At 39.8% G+C, this 27,560-nt stretch overlaps 1 protein-coding gene across 5 annotated transcripts in view; it reads right to left on the bottom strand.

Moving 5' to 3' along the window:
- The window catches only part of BMPER (BMP binding endothelial regulator), a 245,214-nt gene that overhangs the window by 178,497 nt on the left and 39,157 nt on the right, over nucleotides 1-27,560 (bottom strand). For 4 of the 5 annotated variants that reach the window (XM_079150871.1, XM_079150875.1, XM_079150872.1 and 1 more), the window contains exons 4-6: nucleotides 9,033-9,115; nucleotides 4,987-5,077; nucleotides 910-992 (exon numbers count right to left, since the gene is read on the bottom strand). In XM_079150871.1, the coding sequence (XP_079006997.1) occupies nucleotides 910-992; nucleotides 4,987-5,077; nucleotides 9,033-9,115 (257 nt within the window). Of the gene's footprint in view, nucleotides 1-909; nucleotides 993-4,986; nucleotides 5,078-7,181; nucleotides 7,285-9,032; nucleotides 9,116-27,560 lie in introns of all 5 variants that reach the window. The other variant, XM_079150874.1, reaches the window with a different exon arrangement.

The raw sequence follows: 27,560 nt of genomic DNA, 5'->3' as shown, positions 1-27,560 counted from the left end.
ACCCTCTAAGTCACCAGTGACTTGGAAAATGTATGTTCTTTATTACACAAGATGAAAAAATACATGGTTATACTAATTCCCTATTGTAAAAAACTTGGAGCAGCTGCTGAAGACCAGATTCCCTATCACCACCATCACCACTACCAGCACCAATGATGACTCTAAATTTAAAGTACATTAATTATAAAGATCCCTTTAAAACTGCAGCACAAGCTACTTCCTCTTCTCATTCCTACGCATGCTGGGGATATTCTTAGTAAGTGGATTAAAAATCAACAATGCTTAGAAATAGAAGTCTATGGCTTTGTTCTACTATTCCATACTTTGCCCTGAATGGACATAGACAATTTCCTCCCATCCATTCCTCATAACTGTATATGACCAGCTCTCATCCCACAGAATGCACTGAGACAAGCTGGGCTTGTCACCAGTTGCTTTCTCTGTGACTTCACTCAATTCAACAGCTGCCTCAGCAAGAAGCTCCTCTGCCCTCAAAAAAACAGGAAATTCATGGTATTCCTCAAAAGGAGGTCGGTGGAGGAAAATCAACCACTCTCTCTCACTCTATGGAACAGCAGTTCTTAATTGAAAGTGAGTTTGTTCTCCAGGGCATATTAGGCAATATCTACAGACATTGTTGATCCTACAACTGGGGTAAAGGATACACCTGGAACCTAGTGGGTTGAGGCCAGGCATGCTACTAAACACCCTACACTACATAAGATAATCCCCACAACACGAAGGACCCGCCCCAGATTGTCAGAAGTGCTGAGGCTGAGAAACCTGCCTCAGATGAAAGAGCTTTTCCTGCGGTTGAAGGAGAGGAGAGAGAGAACCTGCTGCTGCTGATGAGTACAAGCAGCAATTAACCTGAAGGATCACCCTAGCAACAGCCACAGCAGGACTTACAACACAGGAACACTTGATACATTTGCTTCCTTCTGGATGAAATTCCTCTCCTTCCCGATACTGCACACCTTCAAACACACAGCCTGGAAAGCAAAGCAGAGTCCAGAATTAGGACAGAAGCTTTCATTCAACTTGACATGATCCTTCCATCCACTGCTCACCTATCTCTCACCTCCCACTTCCATCTCCACCCAACAGAGTGTCCTTCTTCACCTGTGGATAAGATTGCTACATAAAAAATAAAGTGCAAAAGACTGGCACATCATCTTGGGACCAGAAACCCCAAAGTTGCCAAACCCAAGTCAGCCCAAGAACAGCAAAAGCACAACAGGGACTCCTGTAGTGAGCCCCTGGAGCTGTGTCAAGATCATGGTGATCACTGCCAGGCGAACCCATCCCCAAGGGGCCAGCAGAGACCAGAGGAAGGCCAAGGGAAAGAAGTCAACCATGAGCTAAAGAGTAGATGGTGCTAAAAGCTGCCACTTGATGAGTCCCAGAGAATTGTACAGCCTCTACCAGGCCCTACGCACCAACCTCACTCCGTTTTCTCAGGAATCCTACAAAGTGGGGACTCTATTCTTCATTTCACACAAGGAAAACATGGCTCAGAGAGGGAAGCCATGCTGGCAGATGGCCAGTTTGGGATTCTTACTTGGCTCTGACCTACCTACTACACTAAGAAGAGGGACAGGCACAAAAGCCAGAGGGGCAGAAGAGGACAGGAAGGGCTCCATGGGTCTTCAACCCCACACTGTGGGTGTTAAATGGGCTGTGGTCCCTTCCAAGTTTGGCTGATAAAAGGATCAAAATTCAGGAGTTGTCTCCTATTCAGAAAGATGCTCAGGACACTGCCATATTCCAAAGAGATGTCACAAATGACCTGAGGCACATACTGCCCAGCAACTGTGTCTCATATACCATGAGAAGATGGTCAGTTAATAGCAAAACCACTTTCCTCAGGACTGTCCTCACAAGGTGCAGGGTCAACTGGGGTCACTTTCTACATAGTAGAGTGTGCTAGAAAGAGTTGTTAACGGATAAAACTTAGCAGAGCAGGCTCTTATGAAGGACTGAAAAGGAGTGTTCAAGGTCTTTCAACTGAAACTGTCAGCAGAAGCCACCAAATTCTTGGAGGAGCTGCATCCTAACAAGGAAGATCAAGAACATTACCCCCACCTGGCCAGACCTCTGGTCCTATCCTTCTTAAAGCCAAATATGGCCCTTTGTTCAACAGAAAGACACATAGCCAAGTGCCACAAGTCCAAAGAATACGTAAGTAAAGTTGAACTTTAAAAATGTGTCCCAGGAATAAGATCTTTTTGATATGCACAATCAGAGCTAGCAAGTAGCCACCTCCTTGCTTTTCTGGTAATGTGGAAAGACTTGGTAAGCATGGTGACCCCAGCGACTGCACCCAGCACCGTTCATAAATGACAGCTGCCCAGTCTCTTTCCAAAGGACACTTCCAAAAAAGTGTCATCAATTCTTTTCTATGTTTGCACCTCTGACTCTGTGATATAGATTGCCAGACAAATTAACCACATAATCTACATTTAACAACTTAAGTCAAGGAATTTCTATGAAAATTCTATTCAAACTATTCCCATCACAATCCAGCATCCTTGAGCAAAGAGTCAGATGGAATGGAAGGAATAGACAACCAAGAATGCCCTGAAATCTGTTTCAGGAAGAAACTGACCACAGACTGTACATGTTTGTCATTATGTGGAATACCATTCCCTGATCAATGACAGGCGCCAGTCCTTCTGAATTAACAAGCATACCCCAAGGCTTAACTTGACTGTCTCTATCAAGACTTGGCTGAGACCACTCTCCTAAGACAAAGGATCAGACCTTCTGGAGACAGTTCTTTCTGATGTGCATCCCAAACACTGTTTTTTGGAATGAAGGACAGGGAGCAAAGATAATTCCTGACCTCATAACGGAGGGCACAGAACCTGCCCAGGTAGTTACGTGGTCAGTGCGTGACACAGGTACCCTCACTTTTAAAGAAGATTCACCACCATGGCACCTGAACCTAAGCAGAATACTTCTCATGGTGTGTGGTGGAGTGAGGGGTAGTACAGTGTGGTGGTGAGGAAAGAGAAGGGCCAGGGTCCAGCCCCACTGTCAGCCCTGACTCACTCATGCACTTGGGACACACACTTACTCTCACCGGGCCTGGTTTCTTCCTGTTGATCAGTGGACACCACCCTAGCCCTCCCTGGAAGGCTATGAGGACTTAGCAGTGCAATATGCGCAACCCTGGAATCCAACTCTTCTCTTCCTGGGAACCCAACCAAAACCAGAGTGAAGGGGCCATTGCTCAAATCGGAAAACTTCAAAAATGCTGAAATAAATTCATGCTGCTGTTTGGGTATCCACATTTCAAAGGCAGCCTAAAATATAACTATTTCCTAAGTGAAAGGATGTTACAGAGGGTGACAGGTGATGAGCTTCAAGGCTTCCTGCATTACCCTTGCTCCTTGAGGGGTCTATGGTTGAAGACAGGAGGTGGGGTGTCTGAGTTGACTCTATATCAATAAAGCAGTAGTCTGCTCAGTGCAACAAAATTCACATGTAAAAGAGTTCATAATTTTTGAATCTGGATGACAAATACCATCTGTCTCATTACCAATCCCAAGCTTGGTTGTGAATAGAAATGATCAAGGAGGCTATGGTCCCAACCCTCAGAGGTTCTGATGGAATTGGTCTAAGATGCAGCTGGGCACCAAGCTTCACTTTCACCTCACTTTTCCCAGGTGATTCTAAGGTACAGCCTAGAGAACTACGCTCTAGTTTAGCAGAGAAGATCCTGTAGACATTTAAGAATGTGGCTCGGGAGGCTGAGGCAGGAAGATTGAGAGTTCAAAGCCAGCCTCAGCAAAAGCGAGATGCTAAGCAATCAATGAGACTCTGTCCCTTAACAAAATACAAAATAGGGCTGGGGATGTGGCTCAGTGGCCAAGTGCCCCTGAGTTCAATCCCCAGTACCCGCCCAAAAAAAGAATGTAGTTACACAATATAAGACATTCAGCACATTCAGAAAGGAAAAGCACTGAAGCAAACTGATAGATACAAAATAACCAGATTATGGAAAGAATCACTTTACTTTCAACCAGTTTTCTGCCTTCAGGTACACTTGTCCAATAATAATACATGCTTTACAAAAATCTAGCATGAAAAGGAAGCTGAATAAAGACATTCCAAGGTACAAGGAAGTCTGGCTCATCTCTGCAGAGCAGCCCACCATGGTGTCTTGTCATTTCACAGGAAGGTTCCAAGAACAGTGAATCCTTTAGAGAGTAACCTCCAAAGCAGAGAGTAGTAGCTATATCATCACCAATAAGGACCAGTGCTCAGAGAAGACCCAAAATGAAGAACACCTGTTGGAAACTCTCAGCTAGCAACATAAGAAATCAGAAAAACTCTCTCTCCTCAAAATCCCCAGGCTTGTATGAAAGGGTAAGAGAAGATGCAGGAGGCCTTTGCAATCCTATTCAGAAAAGTAAGAGGAAACATTCTCAGTCACTGGTAAAGGAAGACCTTTGCTCTCAGTTAGCAGTGGGGCCCTCTAAAAAAGATAGTGAGTCCAACTTGTTGAACCACACTGAAAACTTAGACCAGCAAAACCCTAAGCTAAATTCAATAGGGACACAGCTCTCAGTTTTCAGAAAACATCTGGTCACCTCATCTCCTGGTGAGCTCTGGCCAAGGTATTGCAATATGAAGCAGTAAAAAGACATTTCTGGAAGCAAGGGAAAGCCACAGCCTTTCCTTCCAAAATAAGCATTACCTGTGGCCCCATGGAGTGGAAAGCAGGCCTCTGAGAATCCACATGCCAAGACCTACAGCACATTGCGTTCATACTGGGCACAAGGAAGAGGTCAACCGGACATTTTTATGCAAAAGAGCTTGCTCTCTAAGCCCATCAGGTACACAGATGTAAAGTGAGGAAAATTCCAATTGGTTGGGATTCAGGGGAAGCGGGGACCATGCATTCTTGAGAGAAGACAGATTTCAATAGTACTGCACTGCACCAGAGTCTTCCTGCCTTCCGCTTCCCGAGAACATTACCTGGACAAGTGGGGCAGCAGGCTCCCAGATGCTCCAAAGGATTTCTACAGTGAACAACACAGCGTACTTCAGACTCTGTGACGACACCTTCCTGCAAAACAGAATTTCCCAAGTCAGTCAGCCCAGAAGTCCCACTAAGGAGCTACAACTGTGGGAAAGTGACCAAGGAAGGTGTTATGGTTTGAATCTGTAATGTTCAAGCTCATGTTAGGCAATGCAGCCATGGTGAAAAGAGGTGGAAAGATCAGACTGTGAGGGCTCTGACCTTGTAAATGGATTAATACAGCCAATGGATGACAATTGTGAACCCGTAGGGCATGGCTGGAGGAAGTAGGTCACTGGGTTCTAACCTTGGGGACTGTATCTGTCCCTGGTCCCTTCCTGTATCTGTTTCCTAACTGCCGTTAGTTGATCAGCTTTCCTCCACCATGTCCTTCCACCATGATGTTATGCTTCACCTCAGGCTTAGAGCATTGGAGTCAGCCAACCATGGACTGAGACCTCCAAAACCATGAGCCCCAAATTAAATTTTCCTTCTTTAAGTCACTCTTGTTTGGTATTATGTCACAGCAATGAAAAACTGACTAATATAGAAGGAGAAGAACTGAAAAGGAACATGATGAGGGTGAATGTGTGGCCTAGAGGCACATGGCACAAATGAGGTAAGATTGGATTCACCATGACCTATGCTGTGGACCTCAGAGTGCAAATCCCGTCACCTGTTTCTTCTTCCTGTTCTTGCACTTTCTTTTAGGCCCGGCCTGCTCTCTTTTAAGTCTAGATTTTAAGGCCTTCTTGCCATCAGTCTGTACCTGACAGTCTGGCTGCTCATTCACAACTGTTTTCAATACCAGCTGTACTTTCTATCATTGTTATTACACTTCAAGACATTAACTGTGAGGAAGAGAGTACACACATAACACCCAGGCTAGCATCAAGAGATCCAGATAAATTCTGACCACCCTTTTAGAAATAACATGGCTGGGTTATTTTGCAATCTTAAAAATGTGACTTGGTTTCACATGGAGCCTGGGGTTTGGTTTTTCTCCCATATCAAATGAAGAGATTTGACAAAATAATTTCCAAGTTCATATTTAAGTACGTCGAAATGGAGACTTTAAGTTCTAGTCATGAAACCAAGTGAGTTATTTGCAAACTGATCTTGAGACTCTATCATCTTAATGTCAATTGAAATTTTTTTTAAATTAATTTTCAGGGTTCATCTTTGAGGAGTTTCCTCTGTATTCTCTACCCATTTTGTAGACGAGATTGTGCTTTTTGGTTTGTCTTATTTTGCTTTGCAGGGAGGATAGCACAGGATGAAGATGGATGTAACAATATGACAACTCAGCTATTTTCTTCATTGTGTTTGCCACCATATAGTACCAATCCAAAAAGGAGGGTCCTACACTGAATGTCTTCATATGTCAGGAATAAGATTTATAGGACAGGTGAATTTATTGTAGGTTTTTTTTTAATTTTTAAATTTTATTTGTTCTAGTTAGTTGTACATGACAGTAGAATGCATTTACATTTAGACATTTTGATAGATCATACATAAATGGAATGTAATCTCTCATTTTCTGATTTTACATATTGCAGGATCACATCATTCATGCAGTCATACATGTACATGAGGTAATAATGTCTATTGCACTCTACTATCATTTATAACACATTTGGGGACAGGAACAACTCTCAAAACACCAACAACAGATATAAGATTTTTTTTAAAAATCCATATTCTAGTTAAATAACTGAAGCAATGCAAAAATGCTATGATCCAGAGTCAAGTTTCCTTCAGTGTCTGTCATTCAGATGGAGGACTCATGTTAGTTCCTAGCATGAATTTCCTATCTCTGATCATCAGATTTTTTTCTTCTAGTAGGAAATTAAAAGTGAGAAAATAAAGGTGAATTTTTCATCACAGGTACTGGTTCCATCAGAGAACATAAGAAAGAAGACAAAATTCAACTCATACAGAAAAGGAGGAGATCCTCAGACTCACTGTTGTCTGGAACCTAAATGTACCCACCACATGCAGACATCTACCAGAAGCATTTTTAATGACAGTCTCACTTATCGCTTATAACCACCCAATGAGAGGTCTAGTCCCATTTTATAGAGGGTACAAGAGTGGCGCAGAGAAGTTAAGTAACTAGTTACGTGAGTGGCAGAGTCTATATTTCTCTTACTGCCCCATACTGTGTCCTCTGTAACTGATTTTGTGTCCTCAGAAGAGTTTTCAGAGAGAGCTTCCAACTGTGTCTGTCCTTTGGAGGAGCAAGAAGACTCCTCCTGCCTGACAAGTCTTGAAGTCTGGATGAAGTCTGGATCCCCAATGATTGGAAGCAAGAAGGAGGCAGGGGGAGTGATAAGGTGCCAGTTGAGCAAAGGAGCATCTTTGCATAGCTTCCTTCTCAGGATCCTGCTTCTTTTTTGCTTATTGAATGAAATGACATTGTACTAGCCAGCAGGGCTAGGACAGTTTCAAGACAGGGGATGAAAGACAAAATTGATCCTCAGCAGATAACACCCCCTTTCTGTGTATCATTCTGCAGTTCAGCATTTCCTGACTTCCAATAATAACTTGATTTTTCTACATCAATTCTCTCCAGGACCTGCTGAGAGACTAGTAACCAAAGATGATGAGCAATTGGTGGTTTAGTGTTAATAACTGATAATGGCTTAATGTGTTCTTCTGGCAACAAAGTATTCCCTCCCTCCATTTAATTTAAAAAAGGTCTTCATTTAAAGGCAGGAAAATCTAAATATCCAAGCGACTTCAGGATCCAAGCTACCCGTGATGGTTGTATACAAATGTTATACTAGATTGCAAAGGGCTTGTTTAACCAACATTCTAACCTAGGCTTCCAGAATGCCCCTGCCCAAGAGTGGAAACTGCATCAAACAAGAAGCAGGGTGGAGGTGAAGTGGTACAACTTTGTAAGGAATGTGGACTTTTGGGTTATTAAGACTCTTTGCTCTTATCTCTGTACCATGAGGCTGGTTGAATTTGTAAACTAAAGTAAAAATTCAACAAATATTTATTGATGTAATGAATTTATTATTTACAGCTCTCTTACCTTCTGTTTATTTCACAATAACTACATAAATAAGCTGAATAAATAACTGAACGTCTTTTAAATGAGCATGCTTGCTGTGGGCATAGAATAAGAACATATTAACATAAAATTCAGATTTCATAAATTAAATGTCAGTATGCTGGAGATAACATCAGAGGGAAATATCTATTGTTGTCCTCACCTTTCAACCTCCTTTTAAAAAGCAAATGCATATCCTGAGATTATGAAGTGGGATTTGGGATAAAATGATGTAATAGCACCTTTCTACAGAAAATTTCTAAGTTATATTAAAACTAAACGAGCATTGTATTTATCAGAGTATTTCTATGGAGATAAGAAAGGAAGTCTGAAATTTTAGGTCCAACATTTCCCTTTTAGTTCATCTTTCTGCATTTAACACCTGTGGGGATTAGAGCCATGTGGAACTACTGTTCTTTTCGGAATTCAGCAAGCATTAGCCACAATGGGCTCCTTAGTTGCTGAACAAGCGACTCTTGGGTTTGTCAGGTTGAAATCATTGAGGTTACAGTGTACTAATTGCTTCTATTTAATACAGTTTATGGATTGGCCCTGGTTCAAAATCTTTCTAAATCAAAGAAGGAAAACCTCTCCTGTTTAATACCTCTTTTCTGCTAACAGGAATTCATGTTTTGCTTAAAGATAATGTCACAGGAAGACATGAATTTTCCCCAAGGATGTATGCATCTTCCTGGAGTTTTTCCAGGTGCCATATAACAATGGTGGACAATTTTGTTGTCTGTTTCTGAAAACAAGTCCTGTACCATATCTCTCCTGTACTTGTCTTGTTATGGTGAATGTCATAGTAAAATGCACACAAGCATACAGTTGGTTTTTCATTTGTTTCTCCTTTTTGTTTGTCTTCTGGAGATTTTGTTCTGTGGGGAGCTGAGGAGAACTCTTATGGAGTCCTCACTGGAGAGTAAAATAGCTGGACTTTACCTGGCATTGATGCAGGACACAGGGCTCAGCTGGGCTCTGCCATTTGAAGGAGCTGTTGTAGGTATTCCCTTCATAAGTGCAACCTAGGCAGGAAACACAAAAGGGAGAAGAGAGGCCAAGAATGAATGTGGGTTTCCTTTATTTTGGGAGCAAAAGAAGTTATTTCTTTTATAAGACTTGTAATTACAGGGGACATCAGCTCCTTGGCTATTGATCCCCAAAACACAGTTAAGCCTTCGAAGTACCCACTTGGCAATCACTTAGGCTAATTCTCTGACTACTAAATCCACTAATTCATTGAACTGCATTTTCAAATGAAACATCACAGATTGATGAACTCTCTTGGCCAAAATGCACAACAGCACGATTTTATTTATGCTTAATGAAGTTCTCATACTTCATTACTTCTCATAGTGCCAGAACTAAAAACAACATTATGAAAAAGGTTATCATAGAGCAAATGAACTCAAAATTGCTGAAGATCGAGAAAGAAGTGTAAAATGTGGCAGGGAATTAAAGCAGAAAGCCAAAATAGAGGAATTGATTGCAAAATTCTATACCTAAGTCTTAAAGAATTACTGTCTTCACCAGATAAAACCTTCCAAGGCTTACCTCCCAGTTCTCAGGGCTATGGCTCCCTAGTTCAATTTCGTTTTGTATTTTTTTTTTTAACTCTTAGGTAATAAACTAGATCAAACATGTCTGAAATTACCAATGTATGGATTATTATATGTTAACTCACTGGCCAAAAGTCATACTTATTCATTGGCAAAAACAGAAGTCACAGGCCAGAGAGACTCCAAGTAGGGAACAACCCTGTTAGTTGAGATTCCTTGAAGAAATAATGGCGTGAAGTCAAAGAAATAATGGTGTGAAGAACAAGCCTCAATCTTGACTTGGTTTGTACAAACAACACCTTACACACTGAGGATTACACTTCCTGGGAAGGTGCAACCCGCTATGCCAATTATCACTGTAGTCTCAGAAGCCCACCAGGCAGAGATTAACCAACAATAGCTTAGAATGCTTAACCCAAAAAGCATAGAAAAGACACATAGACAGGATAATGCAGAAATAAAAGGGACTGCCTCTCTATTGCAATGACTTCTGGCTAGCTAATCAACCTCAATTCATGTCTGGAATTCACAACAGAGGAAAGACTCACTTTCTTCCATGAGTTCTTTTAGATATTGCCGAGGTCAAAAAAACTTAATACATAGAAGCAGAATAATAAAGCACTTAGGAAATTTTCAGTAGATGTTTTCATAAACTCAGAACCATGATCTAAATTCCCAAAGAATTATGAATGACTGAATAGAGCTCAGTAATGCTCTGCTCTCTAGTTCCTACAAATCAAATTACTAAAGTACACAGCTGATTGGAAACATATTAGGGAAATGCTTTCGCTATATATTTTTTAATTTCCTTTGCATGAAGTGTTACAGAGATAAAGTATTCAACCACAGGAAACTTTAGCACACTACAAATTCTTACGCCAAACCAAGGATGAATACAGTAAATTTTCAACAATGAAAACCAATATAAAACAATTTGGGCTAGCATAAATCTTAGCGAACAAGCACACTTACAATCGACGTGCCATGTGCATGTCTGATCCACTAACACAGTCTCACTCAGATAATAAATAACTTGTTCCGAGAGATGGAGGCGGGGAAATCAGAGAACCAAATCCAATTCATGTTAAGTCCAAGTAAATATGAAACGCCTGCCAAGTCTGCCAGTGGAGTTTCCGAATATGTTATATATTTTCATCATCTGGATTAAAAAACTTAAAGAAAGGGTGATTTTTTGCTGCTAATAGGGCAGGCAAAGCTTTTGCCTTTTTTACTCAGAAGGAAGGGTAGTACAAAACCCATACAGCCCAGGGAGGAAGTATAGGCCAAAAGACGGTTCTTAACCAATGCCAGGTCACGTGCAAAGGGCTCCCAAGAGTAGCACAGGGCCCTCTGGATTCTTCCACTCCAAATGGGATAAAGGAATCTAAAGGAATTGGAACAAGTGGTCCACAGTGCGGGGAACACACCAGCATTTTCTGCTTCAAATAACTGTCTATCGGAAGCCTTGTTCCTCCACCCTATTCTAACACGTGAAGAAAAACTGGGCCATGACATTGGAAAATCAGACCAAGGTCAGACTGTGAGGCATTACATTACTTCACTGCCCTTGTTCATAGGTCAGTCTATCAAACCTGAGTCAGTGTAATAGAGTTCCACAAATGATGGATGACTCCAAGTGACTGAGGAGACTCCAAAACGTCTGTGACAACCTCCTAGCAAGGATAATCCGTACCTCTTCCTTCCTCACCTGCCCTCCCTAGCACCAGCTCCTCATGGAGAGTGCAGGACACCAGGCACCAGAGGAGCGTTCATAGGTCAGGATTTTCAGGAAGAAGATAATTAAAGAAAGGGTATTAACCACTCTTAGGGCTCACATTCATCCTAGTTAGGGCATATTATCTTAGTGAAAGACAATAAGGTATACTACATGAAGACTTAACTAATCAAAAAAAAACTTAAATATACTTCAAAAGTAAGGAGGACTTATTTCCTATAAGGTAAATTTCTTTATAATAAATTCTATTTGTCATCAACTTAAAGCTGCTAACAGGTACACATGCAATACCGCTCCCTCCTTTTTTGTTTAAGCCTTAGAGGCAAAATATACTAAGGGCAAAGAAAAATTTCCACCATATATCCAGGCAGAGTTTTCATACTGCCTCTCGTGGAAGACCAGTTTTGTTTGTTTTTGTTTTTCTAATCCAATGTGACTAATACTTTGAAAAATATAATAAAAATGACTTACTAGAAAAATTGAATTTAAAAGGATGGTACAAAATGATGACTTTTTATTATTAAATATGATAGTGATAGAATACTCAGTCACTGAGCCACATTCCCAGCCCTTTTCATTTTTAATTTTGAGACAGGGTCTCACTAAGTTGCTTAGGGTCTCACTAAGTTGGTAAGGTTGGCCTCCAACTTGTGATCCTCCCACCTCAGCCTCTCAAGTCATTGGGATTACAGGTAAGTTTCACCACAATCAGCTCCTTTTTTCTTTAAATAATACTTAAATAAACTTTCTACAAGGAAATTTGTAAACATCCATTCATTTTCCTCTGGTAAAAGATTTTGAGATTCCATAAGCTTCAATAAAACCATCAGTACTATAGAAGGAAGACATGGTTATTTTCTGATAAAATCACATTATATTTAAACCAGTAGTTCACAACCTAGAGAAATTTTGTCTTTCACCTCTTCTCCCTCCCAGGGACTTCTGACAATGCTGGGAGACATTTTTGGTTGTCACAGCGAGAGGATGAGGATGAGGATGAAGATGGAGCCAGGCATCTAGTGGGTAGAAGCCAGGATGCTGCTGAACACCCTACCAGGCACAACAAAGAATCAACCAGCCCAAAATATCAATTGTGCCAAGATTGGGAAACCTGATTTAAACCATTCTGCAGAGCTCAGTAGTCCTTATTTATGTCTAAAAAATAAAAAAAGTAAATAAATAAAATGAGGCTAAACTAGTTGCACTTTGCTTTTGCATGCATTTGGGCTCTTTTTCTATTAAATATTTTCAGAGTGAAGAAGAACATCATGGTATTTTTTAGCAGACATGCTCTTGTAGAGAAGCTCTGCCTAGTCAGCCAGTCATCTCAGAAAACACGTGGCAATGGAGACAGGAAGAAGACAAATTAATTGAATCCACAGTTAAACAATAAAACTCATTTTTCCTATTAGTTGCAACCTTTCTCAGTGGCCACATTATCCCTAGGGAGAAAGAATACCACACATTTTCATCATTCTGTTGTTAAAATAACTGTTAAAAATCATCAAGACCATAAAAAATGGCATTGGCCTTCTAAAAAGCCTTACATGTGCCTCGTTTCGCCTTTTTAGTCTACATTCTCTCACTGCTCATGCTAACCTGAGGCTAAGAGCAGATAACTGGATATTACCACCACCAGCAGCTTACCCTAAGCCCTCAAGTGTGACCCTGAACTGCATTTGGAGTCCTTTCCCTCATCCCTAGAACACCACCATGGTCCCTGGGGTTGCTTTCTCAGTGAACCTGCATGCTTCTGAATGCATGTTCAAGTCCATGACCAAGGCAACCTGGCTACCATAGGAAGGCCATCCGCCATCCTGGTGAAACTTAACCTCTCAGGCTACAGTTCCCTTCCAAGCGCATAATCAAAGGACACTGGGTCTTAATCTTATAGGACCTCTCTGTGGCATGCTGACCACCCTTTCCTCTTCAAGTTCCCTCACACATTTTAGACGCTCTCTTCCAATTGTCTTTCCATCACCTCCATTCTGACCTCAGCTAAACTGTGGGTTATATCTCAGCTGGACTGTTACAACAGGTTCACTGACTGTTTTTCCTGGTGTGGTAAAGAGAGTAGTTTTTAAGTTGTCTTCCTCCACAGCTACCAGCATGTGCTCTTTCAGGTCCAGACTTTACTATGTCATCTGCCTACTTGAACTCTATCAATAACGGATGGTGCTCAGCCTGGCTGAGGTGTAGACTGTGTACCTACCCCCAATCTTCCTTCTCCAGACCAACTGGATCAGAGTCTCCAGAAATAGGAAGGGGAAAAAGGAATCTAATGTGCAGCCAGGATTGAAAACCACTGATCTTTACTCTAAAATTAAAACTTCTTGGCATATACAGTCACATCCTGGCATTCATAACAAATTGGTTCCAGGACCCCCGAGAATAGCAAAATCCACAGACACTTGAGTCCCTCGACAAACATGGTATATATTTGCATATAACCTACACACACCCTCTCACATACTTTAAATCATCTCCAGCTTACTTAAAATATCTAATATGATGTGACTACTATGTAAACAGTTGTTATACTTAATTGCTTAGGGAATAATGACAGGGAAAAAAAAGTCTGTCCATATTCAGTACAGATGCAATTTTTTAAAGATATTTTCAATTTGCAGTTGGTTGAATCCACATGAACAGACCCCAAAGACACAGATGGCCTATTATACAGCTCCCAGGCCTGGCATTAACTCACCTCTTCATCCTCTTTTCCTCTTCTCCCAAACTCACACTCCCTCTACTACACTCCTGAGCTGAACTTAGGATTTCCCCAAATACAGTCAGAAGATCTCATCCTAAGACTTTGCATATGCTTGTCTTGAGAAAACTAAATCTCATTCATTTCCTCCAGCTCCTTCACCCCCACAGGGACACAGAGGTCATCCAGGCTCTTGCCTGCCTAACTCATCCTTCCTTGACCCAAGGTCCTAGTCTCTAGGAAATCATTCTTTCCTCAGTCATGATTCTGTGCTCTTTCTCCATGCACAATGTGAATTTCCAGGTCCCTTACACTACTTTGTATGTAACAGATACTGAATAAATATGTAATTTCACTGGGAATAAATAGCAAGCACCAACACACATTCCTGCAAATCACAGATATAGAACATAGATAAGATGGCATTCTCTCTTCCTGGGCACAAGGACCCAATCAGCTTCGTCTCCAGAAAAGCAAAATATCCTTGGAAAAATTCAGACAAGTTAATTTTCAAGTTAATTTTCTTCCCCAACTCCACTTTGGTCCCCCAAACCACTAGTTTCTATTTATTTGTTGTTGTTTGTTGATTTTTGTTTTGTTTTGATTTGATTAGCACTCAGTCATCTTTACTTAAATTAAACCAAACGTGATGTTTCTGAAGTCAGTTCATACCATTTGACATAGGGAAAGAGCAAACAGGCCTGCCATTCTTCCAAGTTTCCGGGCCCCCTTATAGGGCACACCCACCCCTGGACTTGGTCAATAAACCCCAAATTCCCCAAGCCCAATACAATTTTTTTAATGAACCACTTTTCAGACACTGTTCTCCAAAAACATATGGAAGTACAATCAGAAGGGATAAACATAAAATCTGACTAGCCATTTGAGGGCTTAAATTGTGTCCTTAAGAGTTCATTTAAAACAGGCTTTTATTACTCTTCAAGGCTGTACCTACCATGAATCCTGCAGGCAATTTTGCTTATTTTTGGCTAATGGGAATTTTATAGCCAAACCATTTCCTCAATCCCAAGAGAAGAAATCAGACTCATGAACTGAGTTCTTAAAGAGTAGTGTGTACCCCTCACCACACATTCTTTTCATAGCTTTTTTTGTTCTGTATTCCAATTAGAAATTCAACATACAATTAACATGAAATAATCAACAATAGAATAAGAAATGGAAAAAAAGTGATTTTACTTAATTTTTGATGCCATTATGAATAAAATCTCAAATACATGGAAACAGCCCATGAGCACAATGCAAATTCAGCTCACTTCACCAGGACAAAGGGACACAAAACCTCCACGTGACCTGCATGTATTTCTAATCTGTATATTTCTTAGAGACAATAAAGTGATGAAATAGTGGCTTATGGTCTCATAACTTTGTAGTATTATTATAATATATACAATATCTGGCATTGGTATTAGATAATAAAATAGATTCTATGAACCACAAATGAATTGGGCTTCTATTGAACAAAATATGCTTTGGAACTTTTAAATGTAATTAGTGTAAGAAAGTAAAACTGCAATACATTAAAAGAGAAAAAGACTTGCAACTTTTTTCTCTTTATACAAACCACATCACCCATCATTCTTGTACTTGATGTGTTCTGACCATAAACACTTCTAAACATGGGATTGCGTCTTCCTTCCACAGGGCTGAATCACACTGCAGCAGCCACGCCACCCTCAGCAGCCACTTGTCAAGCAGCCACACCCACTGCTTCCCGAAAGGCTAGGGAGAAGGAATCAGCAAAGATAAACAGTAATATGACCATGAGTGACTGTCCCGTCAAGTCCCCAGACTGGCTTTCTAATGTGGACAGGAAAATGTCACCACAGGCCCTTTCCAAAGATGAGTTCCAAAGATCGTTTTTGAAAAAATAAAGTGAAAATTTCTCCAGTACAAAAAATGGGAAAGAAGAGAGAAAATTAAAATCCTGGCATAGTGATACAGGCGAAGCACTGTACTTGGGGTTTTCACCTGGGATTCAATTTTATTCTCATAAAAGGCCCCACAGGGCAGATTACTTTTTACCCCCACATTTTTAAAACAAGGAAACAAAGGTTGAGAAAAGGGGAATGACTTTGTCCCAGTCACACAGTCACTCTGCCTGTCTTACTGCCAAACCCATGAACTAGTTGGGTTCTGCGACGCACAGAAGGAACTCGGAAAGTAGTGGCTTCCCTAGGAAAAGCAACGCCCTGGGGAGATGACATGCGGCCTTTCAGTGACAAACTGACAAAAAGTCATGAGTGGAATCCTCAGTTTCCTCAAGGTAATGTTAATGACATTAGTAAATGTCACTTTGAAGAGCATAAAAACATAAGTCAGATACAACTCACATGTGAAATAATCCCTGAGTGATTAAGGTGATGCTCTCTGTCATTTTTATATTTTGCTAAACATATTACATGATGTAAACTTTATGGTTGATTAACAGTGTACTTAGGGATAATTGGGGAAAAAAATGGTCATAAATATTCTACTACTATCCTTTCTCTCTCTCTCTCTCTCTCTCTCTCTCTCTCTCTCTCTCTCTCTCTCTCTCATTCTCTCATTTTTTGTTTGTTTTGTTTTGATTTTGTTGTTGTTTGGCACCAGGGATTGAACCCACGGGTATTCAACCACTGAGCCACATCCCCAGCCCTTTTGTATATTTTATTTTGAGACAGAGCCTTGCTAAATCACTAAATTGCTAAGGACCTCGCTAAGTTGCTGAGGATGGCTTTGAACTTGCAATCCTCCTGCCTCAGCCTCCTGAGCCTCTGGAATTACAGGACTGTGCCACCACATCTGGCCTCTTTTTATTTTTTTTTTTAATAATTATAGATTCACCAGAAGATACATAAACCTTCTGTTCACAAGAAAGGGAGATTTCCAACCTCTTCCAGTATTAACCTTTTGTATAACCACAGTACAATATCAAAACCAGGAAACTGATATTGGAGTAATATATATTTTACATTAGATTTGCACAGAGCTTACGCAGATTTTACCGGTTTCACACAGACTTACATGCATGTGTGTGTGTGTGTGTGTGTGTTTCCATTCAGTTTTATCATATGTAGATTCTTGTAACCAATCAACTCATAGAACTACACTAGTACCATAAGTTTCCTCAGGCTATTCATTTATAGCCACACTCACTCTGCTGCATGCTCCCATCCCTAAACCCTGGCAACTGCTAATCAGCTCTTCATGTCTATAGTTTTGTTATTCAAGAATGTCCTATTAAATGAATCACATAGTATGTAGCCTTTGAGATTGCCTCCTCTCTCAGAGTAATTCTTCTGAGCTCCATCAAAGCTGTTGCATGGATCAATAGCTTGTTCGTTTTATGACTGAACAGTCATACATCCCTAGTATGGATGTACCATAGCTTGTTGAACCATTCACCCACTCAGTAACATCTGGGTGGTTTCTAGTGTTTTGCATATACAAATAAGGCTGTTATGAACATTTGTGTACAGAATTGGGCATGCACAATGTTTTTTTTTTTTTTTTTTTTTTTTTTTTTTTTTTTCTGGGATCAATGCTCAAGAATGTAATTGCTGGGTCATATGGTAAGTGTATGTTTTGTTTTGTTTTAAGAAACTGCCATATTAATTTCCAGAGTGACAGAACAATTTGACATTGTCACCAGCTATGTATGAGATTTCCCACATCTTAATTAGCACTTAGTGCTATTTTTTATAACCATTTCGATGGGTAAATAGTGATATTCCATTGTGGATTTGATTTGCATTTTCCTAATAGCTAATGATGTTGAGCATCTTTTCATGTGATTAATTGTCATCTATATATACTCTTTGATGAAATGTCTATATCTTTTGCCCATTTTCTAATTAGTTCTATTCACAAAGTTTTCCAGAGTAAATGTATAATATAGTGATGATATCCAAGTCATCAATTTTCCTCTTTATGATTTTGTGTCAGCTCTGAAAATGTTCTGCCCAACCCAAGGTCCTAAATATTTTCTCTGACGTGCTTTTTCTAGACGTTTTTACATTTTACATTTAAGTCTGTGATTAATTTTGACTTGATACCTATGTGATGTATAAGGCATAGGCCAGGTTTATTTTGTTTATGGGTATCTAATTGCTTTAGTAGCATGTACTGAAAAAGTTAGCCTCTCCCACTGAACTGCTTTGGCACCTTTGCTAAGAGCCAGTTGGGTATATATTTATGAGGGTATTTCTGGGTTCTCCCTTCTGTTTTATTGGTCTAAGTATCTATTCCTCTGCCTGTACCACACTCTTTACTACGATAACATATTATAAGTAGACTGATTCTTCCCATTTTATTCTTTTTTTTTTTTTCAGAATTGTTCCAGCTATTCTAGGTCGTTGGCCTTCTTAGGTAAATTTTGGAATAAGTTTGTCTATGTCTGCAAAATGCCCCTTTTGGGACCACCCCTTTTATTACCTTTTCAAAAATTATTTATAAACCGAGGAGTGGGATAACTGGGTCAAAAGGTGGGTCCATTCCAAGTTTTCTGAGGATTCTCTACACTGCTTTCCAGAGTGGCTGCACCAATTTGCAACTCCACCAGCAATGTAAAAGTGTGCCTTTTTCCCCACATCCACACCAACATCTATTGTTGTTTGTGTTCTTGATAATAGCTATTCTAATTGGAGTAAAATGAAATCATAGAGTTGTTTTAATTTGCATTTCTCTAATCACCAAGCCTAGATGCCCTTCAATAGATGAATGGATAAAGAAACTGTGGTATATATACACAATGGAATATTATTCAACCATAACAAAGAATAATATTATGGCATTTGCAAATGAATGGATGGAATTGGAGAATATCATGCTAAGTGAAATAAGCCAAGTCCAAAAAACCAAAGGCCAAATTTTTCCCTGATAAGTGGAGAATGATATAATGGGGTGGGTGGTTTGGTGGGAGAGAAGAATGGGGGAACTTTAGATTTTGTAGAAGGAAATGAGAAGGAGGGGGTATAAAAAATGGTGGAATGAGACAGACATCATCCACCTACATATACATATGATTACACAAATAGTATGAATCTACATCGTGTACAACCATAGAAACGAAATGATGTACCCCATTTGTGTACAACGAATCAAAATGCAGTCTGTAAAAAATTAAAAAATAAATTTAAAAAATTATTTATATGGGAAATCAGGCTTGATCCAATCATCGTTCAGGATCCTCTCCTGCTGTGGGATAAAACTGGCTTGTGTCTGCCACGTCCTACCCTATATTGGGAAGCATTTGCCAAGGAGCAGTCTAAGTACTTAAGAGCACCCCTAGGGGCTATAAAAATGCAGATTCCTAAAACCCATCTTCATTCTCTTATCAGCCACCTCCTTTACCTGGGCTTGTTTCTGGAAACTGTGAGCTGAGCCTCCTTTGCTTGAGATGATGCCAGAACTGTGGGCCACAGAAAAGGCCTCTGACCAAACAGACCAACATATTTGCACAGTCTGAGGGAGGCTGTGTGGTGCCCCATGGGTCTCATGCCACAAAATCAGAGAGGGATCTTTGATGCATTAGAAATAGGTGGGCAGGGGGAAATCACCCATTCCAGAAACAGGACAAAACTGACAAACACCTTAACCTGTGGGAAGAAGTCTAATATCTGACAAGAAAAGCAGTTTCTGACTTATGTAATGACACTGGCGAGGAATGGGGACAAATCTCCACATGGCACACACTGCCCACTCATCATCCAAGGATTCAAGCAGGAGTAGGAGGCGCTGGACCTTCACTCTCCAGCGTTAACTGAATCTGAGAGGAATTATTGATAAAATGAAGAAAAATAGCAAACACCTGGCACATCGTCAGTGGTGTGTTCTAATAATTAACACCTGGTTCTCTAAGGAGAAAAAGCACTGATTTTACATTTTCTAATCCCAAGGTATAAATAAATACTCCCACCACACTTGATTTCAAACTATTAATGTGTTGTCAGTGAACATAGACTTGGGAAGATAAACACTCCAGCAAATCAACATACAGAACCACAAATCGAACATCCCTACTCCAAAAAGTCAAAACCTGTCAAACTTTCTGAGCACCAACATGGTAACACAAGAAGAAAATTCCACACTCCAGAACTTTGTTTCATGCACAAAACCATTTAAAACACTACATAAAATTACCTTCAGGCTATGTGCATAAGATATATATGAAATATAAATGAGGTTTGTGTTTATATTTGAGTACTATCCCTGACGTATCTCATATATATATTCAAAAATTCAAAAATCTGAAAAAAGAAATCCAGAATATGACACAACTTCTGGTTCCAAGCACTTTGTATAAGGGATACTCAACTTGAATTTATTTTAAATTAGATGCTATTGGCTCTATTAAATCTTTCAACTTCCTAACAGAAGAACATTAACATGTGGCTAGAGTTCAGGTTATTTTATTAGCATCAGAGACCCTAGCTGTTTATTCCATATACCTAACTAGACGTACATAAGAAGAGCAGTCACCATTTTTCAGTTATTATGGCATATCTGGTCCTTCTTCTTCTAATCCTGGTATACAAAAACACAAAATTTAACCAGGAGAACAAGCATTTCAGGATTAATTAAGAGTACAGTGCCCAGTGAAAACTACCCAAATGTCCATCAGCAAAGGAATGGATCAACAAAATGTGGCATATGCACACAATAGACTATGATTCCGTCTTTTAAGGAATACAATTATGATACATGCCACAATGTAGAAAAAATTTGAATACATTATGCTAAAATAAGTCAGACTCAAAAAGACAAATATTGCATGACTCTTTATACATGAGGTACCTAGAATAGACAAATGAATCAAAACAGAAAGCAGAATAGAGGTTACCAGGAAATGGAGAGAATGCCATTTGTTCAAAAAAGAAAAATACCATACACCTGGCTTATCATCAGTGGTGTGCTACTAATTTTTAACAACTGACTTTCTAGGGGATAAAAGCCAGAATTGGCTGGGGGGAATTAAAATGGGTACAGAGTTTCAACTTGGGATTGTGAAAAAGCTCTAGAAAAAGACAACCGTAACAGTTGTACCACATTCATGAGTGCACTTAACTCCACTGAATTTTACACTTAAAAGTGACTGGACATAAAGAAGAATAAAATTATGGCATTTGCGGGTAATATGGATGGAATTGGAGAATAGTATGCTAAATGAAATAATCCAATCCCAAAAATTAAAGACCAAATATTTTCCCTGATAAGTGGATGATGATACATAATGGGGGTGGGGGGGTGGGGATAAGAGAAGAATGAGGAACTTTAGATTATGTAGAGGGAAATGAGAGGGAGAAGGGTCAGAGTATGAAAGATGGTGGAATGAGACAGACATCATTACCCTATGTACATGTATGGTTACATGAATGGTGTGAATTTACATAGCGTACAACCATAGAAATGAAAAGCTGTACCCCGTTTGTGCACAATGAATCAAAATGCAGTCTGTAAAAATAAAAAATAAAGAAATAAAAGTGACTGGAGTTAGAGAATGTGCTAAATGAAATAAGTCAAACCCAAAAAACCAAAGCTGAATGTTTTCTCTGATATGCAGAAGCTAATTCACAGTAAGTCAGGGAGGGTTAGGGAAGAATAGAGTTACTTTATATTAGGTAGAGGGGAGTGAAGGGAGAGGAAGGGGTATGGGGAAGGAATGATAGTAGAGAGTGAAACAGACATTAGTACCTCATGTACATGTATGACTGCATGACAATGTGATCCTGCAATATGTATACTCAGAAAAATATACTCTATTTATGTATGATCTATCAAAATGAATAAAGGCATTCCACTGTCATGTACAACTAATTAGAACAAATAAAATTTTTAAAAAAATTTTAAGTGGTTAAAATGGTCAATTCTATATTATGTGTATTTTGGCACAATAAAAGCAATGCAAATGCCTGGGCCCACTCATTGACTATTATGATTCACATGGCGTGCAGTGTGAGGGCTCACACATCAGAGTATTTTCATGCAGCTCTGGCAATTCTAGTGTAAAAGTAGGTTTAAGATCCATGTAAGCCGGGTGCCATGGTGCACAACTGTAATCCCAGCAGCTTGGGAGGCGGAGGCAAGAGGATCCCAAGTTCAAAGCCAGCCTCAGCAACAGTGAGGTGCAAAGCAACTCAGTGAGACCCTGTCTCTAAATAAAATACAAAAAAGGGTTGGGGATGTGGCTCAGTGGTTCAGTGCCCCTGAACTCAATCCCTGCTACCCCTGCCAAAAAAAAAAAAGAAAAAAAAAAAAATGCATCTAGTCTAGCCTTTGTATTTTAAAGAAGAGGAAACCAAGGTTTAAAAACAAGTGGCTTGGGGCTGGGGATATAGCTCAGTTGGTAGAGTGCTTGCCTCACAAGTGCAAGGAAGGCCCTAGGTTCAATCCCCCGCACCACAAAAAAATAAAATAAAATAAAAAATAAAAACGAGTGGCTTGGCAAAGCTCAAGTAACCAGAAAATGGTAGAATCGGGAATTAATTCCACATCTAATTCCAAGTCCTTTCCCCTTTTCATTTCATTCTTTGAATAACTGAGAATCTTTATTCTACAATTCACAGGACACAAGGCACAGAGGGCCTTGTCTAGATGCCTGAAAATATTAAATCACAACCCTGGCTTTTGCACTGAGCACCTTAGTATGGCCTTGCCTCTGGACCTTGAAGTTGTTATCCTTGCTTCTGTATTCACAGCCTCATCAGGGTGGCCATGCCACAGTCCCCAGGACCCAATATAACAGAAAGTCAAAGTGCAGGTTCTGAGAATGCCCAGACATTCCTGGGCAGTCAGAGGGCTGTCTCACGAATTTGACCGCAGCTGGTCGATGCCCAAACATGTCTGCAGATAAATATCATCAGCCTTTTAACCACCACACTCCTGGAAACCTAAGGAGCTGGCTCTGGTATAAACAAGCTCATTCTTCATACTGAAGAAAGCACTCAAGTTCATGAACATACCGATGTGCTCCGCTCACCTTTATTATCATATCAGTCCTGTTACACATCAGTCTCTTTAGCAGACAGATTTCTAAGCAAATATACATTAGCTAAGACTAGGTTCTTCCCCAAAAGGGGATCTAGAACATCAGATGTTAAAAGAAATAAAAGCATGTACCAACTCCGGAAAAGACTACAAGAGGATATTTTTTGACTGAAGTCCAGAAAAAATGCTACCATCTCAGCATAATAATCACTTTTAAGTAATATAGCTAGCTAGACACTCATGCTTCCTTGTAAGTAGACGCATGTCACATATACAGACACGCTTTCAATTTCATAGTTGCCAAACTTAAAAGAGAACCTAGAGAGATTATAGGGTCTTCCATGTCAAATCATTCCTTTCCTGTGTTTTCTGATGATGCACACTGAAATCCCATCCAGAACACCTAGCTTTACTTTTTTCATGCTGAGAGTCTCCATGAAATGATGCCCTTAGAAACCTAAAAGGAAATGAGAATGTTTTGATTCCAAGACATTTTGCGATGATAAGCATCCCCTCAGTGAAATGTAATATAAAACAGGAAGGGGGAAAACCATCTTAAAGTGCTGTGCAGTTTACTCTTTAGAGTAGGGACATGATAAGCAGGCACGGAATTGTTTTAAAAGTACCTGCAGAAACTCCCAATCCAAGTTAAGGTGCATTTTATACAACATTATAAAAAGAGAGCAGATGAGATATCAAAATGATGGTACCTAGGAAGTATGAAGTCATAATTGCACAATAGTATCTAGTAACTTTGCACAATACAATGAGACACCTATCAAAAATAACACTTAGGTGAACACTAAGTCAATTAGCACTAAAATACACAACAGCCACTACCAGGTACCCAACAGCCACTGCCAGGTACCCGACAGCCACTGCCAGTGAAACACACACTTAGGCTATGGTAGTTATAAGGATTTTTGTTTTTATGGTCTAGAAAATTCAATGAAAAAAAACAGTAAAGGCTCAGGACTGATTGACAGACATTCAGTCATTTTTTTTCATTCCTACTTATCCCTTCTTTTGCTTTCCCTATCATTCTCTCTCAACTTTTAGGTAAGCCAGTCATAACATACCAAATGTACACTTAATACTGAAGACACATGCTGACTTAGAAGACTGGAATGTGACCCCCTTTTATCCTGTCTTTCTCTAGTCCCCTTCTTCCTACATATCTTCAGTGGGTACTCAGTGTGTGCCAGGCCCTGGGAGCAGGGCTGAGAAAACTATAGTCACTGCCCCCACAGAAAATCAAAGACTAAATTAAAACTGTGGCTAGTAATGAGGAGAGACACTTAGTTCTCCAGCAAGTGCCCGTGGGTGCCAGGAAGCAATGCCTAAAATGAGATCTGAAGAAAGAGTCAAAGTCATGATTTCCAATCCCTGATAAATATCCATCTTTTATAATCCTGTCTTTGCATATGAGCAAAGATGGATGCCATATGTGATTAGGTTATGTTAACTGGCAAAAGAGAAGAGATTATATGCGTAGAATTAAGGTTCCTAATCAGCTTTGACTTTGAGTTATCAAAAGGAATAGTATCCTAAGTGGCCCTCATGAACAGGTGAGTCCCTAACATAGGTCTACAAGTCAGAGAGGTGCTGTCCTATTGGCATTGAAGAAGAAAGTTATTCTACAGCTGTAAAAAACAGAATTCTGACAACCACATGAGCTAAGAGGAGGATTCTGAGCCTCAGAGGAGAACCCATACCTGCTTAACAACTAGATTGCACCCTCACAAAGGACCAGCTAAGTAGTCCCCAAATCCTAACCTATGCAAACCATGAAATACTAAATAAGTTTTCATAACTAGTTATTCATCAGTAGAAAAACTAATCTCAGCCTCAGAAGCAGAAGGCAGCACTGTGAGACTGGTGGCTGCTGTGTTCTGATAAGACTGTTAGGCACTTGCATGAGAGATAACAGGGAGACCAGAGCTGCCCCCATCCTGTGTGTAGCAAAACATTCTCAACTTGGCCCACTTGAGGAAAATGAAAACTGATGCAACCAAAGTCAGCGGCAAGCCTTAGAAATCTAATCTCCTAACTTAAAGGCAACCACAAACTCTCCGCTTAAACTGCCTTCCAAAATCCTACATAATCCAAAAAACAAAACCCCTGAGAAAATGGGTTAAGACAAAGTTGACAGGGAAAGCTGATCTCTATTTTAAATTTCTTTACCGGTTTTAACAACAAAAGCAGATTTTCGTAAAGTAAGATTTTAACAAGCTCCTTTTAAACAAATAGGGTCATTTTTATTTAAATGCAAAAATAGCCTGGTTTATATTATGGGTAAGCAATCTAGGAATTATAACATTTTATACATCTTTTTACAGTTAAGGAAAAAAGAAATTCCTATTGTTTTTTATTTTGTTTTTTTCTTGTCTTTAAAAACATATTAATGACCTCCCACTCAAATTTCTGGTGCTGAATAGCTAAAATGAGTTATACTGCATATGTTAAGATATAGATGCAGGGGGCTGGGGTTGTGGCTCAGTGGTGAGCACTTGCCTGGCATGTGTGAGACCCTGGGTTCCATCCTCATATAAATAAATAAATAAATAAATAAATAAATAAATAAATAAATAAATAAATAAATATCCATTGACAACTAAAAATATTTCAAAAATATATATATATGTATACAGGTATTCCAGAATTAACACTGTCATCAAGAAGCACATCAGAAAATCTCTAAAGCTTCAAAAACTGGTAAAAATAACAGCAACACTGCAAACTGAGTAGCTCAATGATGAGGAGGCAATGTAATTCCCCAAGATGTCTTAAGTGACAAGTTAGTGTCAGCATTAAAACAGCTTGGAGTAAAATTATCAGAAACTTCTCTTTAATTGAAAATCTCTCTCTCTCTCTCTCTCTCTCTCTCTCTCTCTCTCTCTCTCTCTCACACACACACACACACACACACACACACACACACACACACACATCACGTACTATGCAGAGATGGGCTCTGGAAGGATTCTGAGAATCTGATACAGAAGTTGACTCCAGGAAAGGACACGGGGTAGCGGAAGTCAAGAGTGGAAGGGAACCTTGCTTTACTATAGACTCTTTAGTGCATTTAACTGTGTGAGTGTATTATCTGTTTAGAAATATTTGAGCCTGGCACAATGGTGCACACCTGTAGTCGCAGATACTCAGGAGGCTGAGGCAGGAGGACTGCTTAAGCCCCACAAGTTCATGACCAGCCTGGGCAGGACCTTGTCTCAAAAAAATAAAAACTAAAAATCACAAAAGCCAGCTTGCAAAGTGTCTCCCCAGAACACAGCTGCGATGTCATCTATGGTTACTGAAGAAAAAAAATTAAAGCAAAAAAACTAAATTTTGGGGTTCCCCCAAATTGTCAATTAACCACTGCCTCCTCAGTCACGCGTGCTTTCAATCGCCTCCACAAATGGCCTTTGAAATTGTTGGAAGAGGAAGAGGGCGGCAAGGACAGGGGCTGCTGAGACGACCCTCATTCAGGCCACTTCCTGCTTTATCTCCAGAGCCCTCAAGAGTCTGGATCTCCTACTTCTTCTTTTCCCACTGACAGACCTTTGATCCAAAGAGGGTCCATCCTCATATGGGATGCAAAACCTGAAGCCAGCCATCATCCAGGCTAGTCATACAAAATAATTATCAAGGAATTTGGTCATGTCAAAATGGAAGGAGAGCAGAAGTGGAGGAAAGAGCCACTCTTTCATGTAGGCAACAGACAATGCACAGTTATGACTGCCAAAAGAAGTTTGGTTAAAAGCAAACAACCAGGTTGGCACACAGCTAACTCAGCCTTTCCATCTCAAAATGTTTAAACAATAGGACAATTTACTCTGTCAACAGAGAGAATGAGATTATTCTTATATAAGATTTTTTTAAATGTTTATTTCTATAAATGGTAAGTGGCTGGTTCCCTCCAAAATAGTCACATATAAATATTCTGAAAAGTGTGATCATCTCCCAGGTCATTCTCAAAGAAGGACTGAGAAAAGACCCTCTTTATTCATAATCTTTTACTGTACAAATGACAATCTAAAACTAATAATGCTCAACCCATCACCATTATTCATAGTATTCTTTTCTTTAGTCAATAATTGTTCTTTACAAATGAGCCCAATTCCCTTAAAATTCCCTATGTATGTTGCTAATACTTATTTATCAGAACCTATAATGGTTGACCAGATTTTGGAAATCAGTGTGCAAAACTGATCATTTATTTCATTTTATGAGTCACCATGATATCATTTTTAGGTCTAATATGAAAATTAAAACTACTCAATCACAATGGCACACACCAGGGAATCCCATAAACTTGGGAGACTGAGGTAAGAGGATCACAAGTTTGAGGCCAGCCTCAGTCACTTGGCAAGGGCCTACACAACTTAGTGAGACCTTGTCTCAAAACAAAAGATAAGAATAAAATAAAGAGCTGGAGATGTAGCTCAGAGATAAAACAACCCTGGGTTCAATTCCAGTAC

Source organism: Sciurus vulgaris (genome assembly GCF_902686455.1).
Source record: "Sciurus vulgaris genome assembly, chromosome: 8".
NCBI lineage: Eukaryota > Metazoa > Chordata > Mammalia > Rodentia > Sciuridae > Sciurus > Sciurus vulgaris.
The sequence above is the reverse complement of the archived record's forward strand: the minus strand, read 5'-3'. Positions and strand labels throughout refer to the sequence as shown.